This window comes from Tachypleus tridentatus, chromosome 12, assembly GCF_004210375.1.
Source record: "Tachypleus tridentatus isolate NWPU-2018 chromosome 12, ASM421037v1, whole genome shotgun sequence".
Classification (NCBI taxonomy): Eukaryota; Metazoa; Arthropoda; class Merostomata; order Xiphosura; family Limulidae; genus Tachypleus; species Tachypleus tridentatus.
In genome coordinates this window covers 122,802,415-122,811,088 of record NC_134836.1, presented here as the reverse complement: position 1 = coordinate 122,811,088, position 8,674 = coordinate 122,802,415, and the positions used below count along the sequence as shown (strand labels likewise).

Here is an 8,674-nt window from a genome sequence, read left to right as displayed (position 1 = left end):
ATAAACTAATGAATTAATTCAAACACTATTAGGTGTTACGTATATCTGAAATAATGAATTTTTATACAACTCTTAGATGTTATGTTTATCTAAACTAATGAATTAATTCAAACACTATTAGATGTTATGTATGTCTCAAATAATTAATTAATTCAAACATTATTATATGTTATTTACAGATGGATTGATAAGCTAATTCAGTATTATTAAATATTATTTATCGGTGGACAGATAAGCTATTATAAAGATTATTAGATGTTATTTACAGGTGAACTGCTAAGTTAATTCACACATTATTAGATGTTATTTATAAGTCGAGTGATATATTAATTCAAACAACATTTGTGTGAGTAAAGACGAAGTGTGTTTTTGTGTGAATATAATTACAAACGACACAATGGGTTATCTCTGCTTTGGCGACAACTGGTATCGAAACCTCGTTTCTAGCTATGTGAGTTTTCAGCTATACCACTGAAGGAGTAATTTTAACTTACCACCGATTAGAATTCTTTTATAAATACAGTAAAGTTGTCTTTAAAACACCCTAGGATAAGCGTGTGTACTGTCGGTATCTAAACACTAAAGTTAACAAACACTTATGTGTTGAAATTACTGTCGACCCTATAGCCTATGATTATTGTTGTCCAAGATAATGTAGCAGGACCCGGCATGGCCAGGTGGTTAGGGAGCTTGCCTCGTATACAGATGGTAGTGGGTTGCTGTCCCCGCCACGTAAAGCATGCTCGTCCTTTCAGTCTTGAGGACATTATAACATGACAGTCAATCCTTCTAGTTGTTGGTTGAAGAGTAATCTAAGAGTTGACCGTGAGTTGTGATGACTCGCTTCCTTGTTTCTACGTTAGCTGATAGCTCTCGTATAGCTTTGTGCGAAATTCCGGAAAATGAAAAAGCATATACTACGAATATTGTGATTTAATTTAAGATAGAAACATGTTTAAAATATCGTATCAAGTGAAATCAGGTATTTCAAACAACAACCGTGTTTTCCTCCTGTGTGGAGAACAGAAAACTCAGTTTTGTTCTCGTAACAAAACATTCAATAGTTAGATTCAGTCTGAACACGCAGCGACCCTCACGTTTAGGTATTTAATTTTAAAATGATTGTCACTAGAGCTACCAATAGGCGCATCGAGGTGAGATTAGATAATATTTAGGTTGAGGCACAATACGTAAATATCACCTGCTTTCTTGTATAAACTCGCTTTAATTTTGTTCGAAATTCCAGGTGCACTTTACGCTAAACATAACCAATATATAAGCTATCAGTACCAAAACACCACTTGTCTGTCGAATTGAACATTTCCTTACATAAGTCGTCATTTGTTTTTCTTCCAGCGATGTGCACATGTTCGCCTAAACAATGCACGTACAGGTGGTTGGTTTGTCACTGGTAAGATTGACTGTTTAGGAACGTTTAGGATTCATTACTTCTGGTCTCCCACTAGTTTAGCGGTCAGTCTAAGGATTTATAACGCTAAAATCAGCGGTTCCATTCCACTCGGTGGACACAGCAGTTAACCCGATAGCGCTTTAGATAAGCCAAAAAAAACACATACACCCCTTCTGACATGATTTGTTTTAGTGTTAAGGTCTATTCCAACTTTGGAAAACAAAACTGTACTTAATCTAGAAAATGTTTTGTGTTTTATAAACATAAAACGTAATTCTTAAATCAAACTTGTCTTCACATTTCATGCACATGCCGCTAGTTGTTTCATCTTACTCTCCACCTAGTGGCCGTTGTTACCATGATTTCTGTTATTATTGAATAAGTAAACCTTGTTCACGAGTTTTGTTGTTGTTGTTGTGAGGAGTCATCAGTAAAAACTGAGTGCGCAGGAGCAGCAGACGACAGGGAATATCTAAATATTTCATGCGGTACAAAATATCGTATTATATGATACACCCCTAACAACATCTTACCTTCAAGTATGCTAGCATCCAGCACAACATACTGTGTTATATGATATACCCCTACCAACGTATTGCATTCTAGCAGGATAGCATGCAGTATAACATACCGTATTAAATGATACACTCCTAACAATTTCTTGCGTTCTAGCAGTATAGCCTGCAGAAACACATATCGTATTGCATGATAAATCCCTAACAACGTCTTGCATTCTAACAGGAGAGCATGCAGTACAATATACCGTGTTGTATGATACACCCCTAACAACATCTTGCATTCTTGCAGGATAGCATGCAGTACAATATACCGTGTTGTATGATGCACAGCTAACAACATCTTGCATTCTAACAGGAGGCATGCGGTACAATATACCGTGTTGTATGATACACCCCTAACAACATCTTGCATTCTTGCAGGATAGCATGCAGTACAATATACCGTGTTGTATGAAACACAGCTAACAACATCTTGCATTCTAACAGGAGAGCATGCAGTACAACATACCGTATTGTATGATACACCCCTAACAACATCTTGCATTCTAACGGGAGCATGCAGTACAACATACCGTATTGTATGATACACCCCTAACAACATCTTGCATTCTAACGGGAGGCATGCGGTACAATATACCGTGTTGTATGATACACCCCTAACAACATCTTGCATTCTAACGGGAGCATGCAGCACAATATACCGTGTTGTATGATACACTCTAACAACATCTTGCATTCTAACAGGGAGCATGCGGTACAACATACCGTATTGTATGATACACCCCTAACAACATCTTGCATTCTAACAGGAGCATGCGGTACAATATACCGTGTTGTATGATACACCCCTAACAACATCTTGCATTCTTGCGGGATGGCATGCAGTACAATATACCGTGTTGTATGATGCACAGCTAACAACATCTTGCATTCTAACAGGAGCATGCAGCACAATATTTCGTGTTGTATGATACACCCCTAACAACATCTTGCATTCTAGCGGGATGGCATGCAGTACAACATACCGTATTGTATGATGCACCCTAACAACATCTTGCATTCTAACAGGGAGCATGCGGTACAACATACCGTATTGTATGATACACCCTAACAACATCTTGCATTCTAGCAGGACAGCATGCAGCACAATATTCCGTGTTGTATGATACACTAACAACATCTTGCATTCTAACAGGAGGCATGCAGTACAATATACCGTGTTGTATGATACACTCTAACAACATCTTGCATTCTAACAGGAGGCATCCAGTACAACATACCGTATTGTATGATACACAGCTAACAACATCTTGCATTCTTGCAGGATAGACTGCACTATAACATATCGTATTGTATGATACACCCTAACAACATCTTGCATTCTAATAGGATAGACTGCACTATAACATACCGTATTGTATGATACACTTCTAATATACTCAACGTTACTCAAGGGCTATCTGCGCTAGCCGTCCGTAATTTAGCAGTGAGAGAGAAGGTAGCTTGTCATCATCACCCACAGCAAACTCTTGGGCTACTCTTTTGCCAACGAATAGTGGGATTGATCGTAACATTATAACGCCCCCACGGCTGAAAGGGCGAGCATGTTTGATCTGAAGGAGGTTCGAGCTCTGGACCTTCATATTACGATTCGAGTGCCTTAGCCACAGGCCCGGCATGGCCACGTGGTTCACTTTCTACGTTTTGTTCATATTATGCATCTAGTGCTGTAATAGAAAAGCAACAAAATTATAAAACTATCTCAATGTGACTTGAGGGTTAAAGGATTGCTTGTCGTTCGTTGGGAGTTTGTTTCTCAGTCCAACATTTATTGTACAGTCAATATTGGGATACTCTTACCAGAAGGGTGCTCGTTCCCAATGTTCAAAGTCAGTATTATGATTCGTTTCTAGTTGTGAGCACAGATCAGAGAACATACTGTGCAACGTTTAGTTTTTCGAATAAAAAACAGAAACAAAAACCTTGAATATCTCACATTCTTTTTTTCCTAAATGGATAAGTATAGGTGTAACGTAATGTTGAATTGTGGGAAATAACAATGTTAAGTGAGGCCTTTGAACTGGATGCAGGTTTTGCACGTGTGGATTATTTTAGTCAGAGATTTTTCTATAGAATAAAGTAAATTATAAAACAGCAGCTGCGCCGCCACGTGTTTTTGTGCTATCAGAGCGACGGTGTGTATTCCGTTCTGAGGTATTAGCCGAACGAGTCGGTGTTTGTTCTGCTATTTCCAGAGCATTCTATATTCCCGAGGGCTCACTCATCTTTAAAGGGCAAATAAAATATTTGGAAGTATAAAAACTTGGTCTGTATAATAACTCGGTCTGTATTTTCTCTCTAGTTCTGGATGCTTCCTATTATTTACCTCTCACAATATATTTGCATATCCTGACATAAATCGTCAGGTAAAAGAAAACTTTCACTCTCTTGGATTTTGTTTGTTTGTTTTAAATTTCGCGCAAAGCCACACGAGGGCAATCTGCGCTAGCCATCCCTAACTTAGCAGTGTAAGACTAGAGAGAATGCAACTAGTCATCACCAACCACCGCCAACATCTTGGGCTACTCCCTTACCAACGAATAGTGGGATTTACAGTCACATTATAACGACCCCACGGCTGAAAGGGCGAGCATGTTTCGTGCGACCAGAATTCGAACCCGCGACCCTCCAATTACGAGTCGAACGCCTTAACTTACCTGGCCATGCCGGGCCACATTCCACAGTATACTTGCTGTTGGTTAGTGCACTTGTTGCGATTTCAATTTGTTTCATATCGATAACAGAATAATAATACGAAAAAACTCTGACAGTGGTTCATTGGCCAGGTGGATTGAGGCGTTCGACTCGTAATCTGAGGGTCGCGGGTTCGAATCTCTGTCGCACCAAACATGCTTGTCCTTTCAGCCGTAGGGGCGTTATAACGTGACGGTCAATTCCAGTATTCGGTGGCTAAAAAGTAGTTCAAGAGTTGGCGGTGGGTGGTAATGACTAGCTGCCTTCGCTCTAGTCTCACACTGCTAAATTAGGGACGGCTAGCGCAGATAGCCCTCGAGTAGCTTTGCGCGAAATTCAAAACAAAACCAACATATGTAATGAATAAAGTCAAAATTAGGCCACTGAACCTTGTACATGAATCAAAATGACGCATCTTTAAAGTGTTAAACAAAACAATAAACCAAACTCTTTAGTCAACATGTTCATAGGTAGGATTCCCTGGTAGTGAAATGAGAATGTTTGATATGGTTTCTTATTATATGTGTCAAGTTTATGTTTGCACATTAAGCAAGTTATAACGTTTCGATTTTTTTCTTTTCTTACCCTTATTTTGTTCCTTCTAGATTAGATATACTCATAATCCAAACGACCCATTTCACAAGGAAGTCACTCATGACTTTCTTTCGTCTCTTGACAAACTCGACGGCGTGAGTCTATTTCATCTAAGTCCAAGACAACTACAGAACACATTATTCACGTATAGTCTGATATAATAGTGCTTACGTTCAAGAAATCCTTGAAGGAACCTAAATTTCACCGTTTGCTTATAAGAAACAAAAGTAAAAGAAAAAATCCTTAAACGTGGAATAATGTTCCTGTCAAGAATGAACGATACAGTTTGGGATATCGAACAGGATATTTTAAACATGTCTGTGTCCGCACTGACCTGTTTCCTTCAGTTCTCGAACTCAAAAGATGGTAAGTTTCTTAATATAATTGATTGTTTGTCTTTTACGGTTTGTTTTAAAGTAAGAAATTTTGGTTTTCAGCTCAATTCATTTTAAAAACATCGACCTCTATTATAGTAGGCCGAGCGTGGTCTAGTAGATAACGTGCTAAAAATGTGAATCCGCAGACTTATGGTTCGCGTCCCGTAACCAGTAAAACGTGCTCCGAGGAGAGCTACAAGAGGAACTGATGTTTACCAATTTATTAGACAAGAGTGTCTTAACAGATAGCGATGAATGCTGTTGATTAGGTTTCCCCCTTTAGTTTATACCCATAGTGGAATTCGACCTGAAGGCCTGAATACAGAAAACGAATTTTTGTATCACTCCAGAAACAGACAGGAGTAGTCCATCAGACCCGAACTTCTACTAACTATAGTGTAGCTTTACTCAAAGGTTAAACTCTACTAGCTATAGTGTAGCTTAACTCAAAGGTTAAATTATACTACCCTCAGTGTAGCTTTACTCAAAGGTTAATCTCTACTAGCTATAGTGTAGCTTTACTCAAAGGTTAATCTTTACTAGCTATAGTGTAGCTTTACTCAAAGGTTAATTTCTACTAGTTATAGTGTAGCTTTACTCAAAGGTTAATCTTTACTAGCTATAGTGTAGCTTTACTCAAAGGTTAAACTCTACTAGCTTTCGTGTAGCTTTACTCAAAGGTTAATCTTTACTAGCTATAGTGTAGCTTTACTCAAAGGTTAAACTCTACTAGCTATAGTGTAGCTTTACTCAAAGGTTAATCTTTACTAGCTATAGTGTAGTTTTACTCAAAGGTTAAACTCTACTAGCTATAGTGTAGCTTTACTCAAAGGTTAAAATCTACAAGCTATAGTGTAGCTTTACTCAAAGGTTAAATTCTACTAGCTATAGTGTAGCTTTACTCAAAGGTTAAACTCTACTAGCTATAGTGTAGCTTTACTCAAAGATTAAACTCTACTAGCTATAGTGTAGCTTTACTCAAAGGTTAATCTCTACTAGTTATATTGTAGCTTTACTCAAAAGTTAAACTCTAGTGTCTCTAGTGTAGCTTTACTCAAAGGCTAAACTCTACTGACTATAATGTAGCTTTATTCAAACGTTAAACTCTATTAGCTATAGTGTAGCTTTACTCAAAATTAAACTCTACTAGCCTCGGTGTAGCTTTACTCAAAGGTTAAACTCTACTAGCTATAGTGTAGCTTTACTCTACGGTTAAATTCTACTAGCTATATTGTAGCTTTACTCAAAGGTTAAACTCTACTAGCTATAGTGTAGCTTTACTCAAAAATTCTGAAATACACAAGCTAATATTTCCCTTTGTGGATAAAAAATCCCACTATTGGATGTTGGGTATTACTTGCTGGTTTCTTCTCCTGTGGTCAGCAACTTTAGATTACTGATTGGTTTGTCCTCTTGTGGACAAAAGCTTTAGATTACAGAATGGTTTCTCTTTCTGCGGTCACCAGTTTTACATTGGAAGTGTTTTTGTTTTAAATTTGAGTTATTCGACCTAGTCGTTAAGTCTACGTGTTGTTTAATACATTATAATATTAATTTATTTCTCTTTTTATCTAATTCGAAATCACGTTCACAACTTATTGATAAAACTACACTGTTGCTTCGAACTAACATAATGCGTTTGAGAACTTTAATGGACTACAACTATCTGACGAAGAAAATAAGACGTCGTTTAGACTTCTGTACTGAGAAATTATCATTCACTCGACGTTATTAAACCAAAGAAAGTTATTTGTAGTTTACGTACGAGTGAATTCAGTTAAAAAATAAGTTATTTGCTTATTTTTATTCTGAGCCAACTGCATCTTACGCTAGTGCTATATTTGACCAAAGAAAGATTGTTGTTTATTTGATGGTGAACTACAAGTCAAACAATATTTCTTCAGCGCAGGCTAGGAACGCAACAACAAATGTCTCTACATCTTTAAATTTGGTCATTGTTGGTTTCCATGCCAACCGTTAAGAATGAGCTGGCGCTGATGTGTATCTTAGCAACAGTTACTTATGGAGAGTGGGTATTGATATATTTATTTTAGATCTTATAGATTTTTAGAAAATTATTGCCTCTAAGGGGTGGATCGTGGATGTGAAAAGGAAAGCATGATCATGAATAATGGAAGCTCAACTCGGTGAAGGCACCCTTCGTTATTAGGTGGAAAAACACCTATTTGTCAACAATCATATTTATCGAATAGAAAATTCGTTATTCTGGATTTAATAGTAGTGAAATATGGTGAATAGGTCGGAAAATAACTTGTATAATTGAAAGACTGACATGGAAAAAAAACTGTTTTTTTATGTTTTAATAATGCCAGCAATCAACGAGTATCAAAACCCGGATTTTAGCATTATAAGCCGTCCAACTTTAGTCTTACACTCTACAACAGTGTGGTCCAATATTTTACTTATGGTAGCTGGATTGTATGGGGTGGAACTATTGAATGTTTTTAGCTTGTGGCTCATGTGACTGGAATTTAAGTTTCTAATTAGCATTTATTTAAGAGTGACTTTTTAATGAGTAAACTAGAAACTTTAAAATTTCATTAATACCACAGGCCTGACATGGCCTTACTGTCTTGAAGTATTTATATGTTCTACAGTAATAAATGTACGTATATTTCATAAAACGTGATATGTATTTTTACATGAGTGAATCAATGTTATTGAAATTGAGTCACACTTTATTATGTTTAAAATACTGACAACCAATGGCTACAGATTTCTCCAGACCAATCGCAACGTAATTGTCTTATCGATGGTTCTAGAACCTAAACATACCAAATATAATAATAAAATGTGTTCTTTGTGGTAAATTAAATAATAATTTGATCTAAGTAAGAGTTTTTCTTCACAATTTCTAAACTCTCCTTACGTGAAACAAAATATGAATGTTATTTTCGCAAACTGCTTGAATTAGTAGAACCAAAACGACTTTTAATGAAGTTTAAATTCGCAACCGTGTCTACTTATGATCGGAGGTCACGAGGCTTAGACCGCTAGTT

At 36.9% G+C, this 8,674-nt stretch overlaps 1 protein-coding gene across 1 annotated transcript in view; it reads left to right on the top strand.

Annotated features, from left to right (window-relative positions):
* Positions 1 to 7,785: 7,785 nt before the first annotated feature.
* LOC143235753 (diuretic hormone receptor-like) overlaps positions 7,786 to 8,674 on the top strand; it is a 52,567-nt gene continuing 51,678 nt past the window's right edge. The window contains exon 1 of the mRNA XM_076473957.1: positions 7,786 to 7,801. Coding sequence (XP_076330072.1) covers positions 7,786 to 7,801 — 16 coding nt within the window. The remainder of the gene's footprint in view (positions 7,802 to 8,674) is intronic.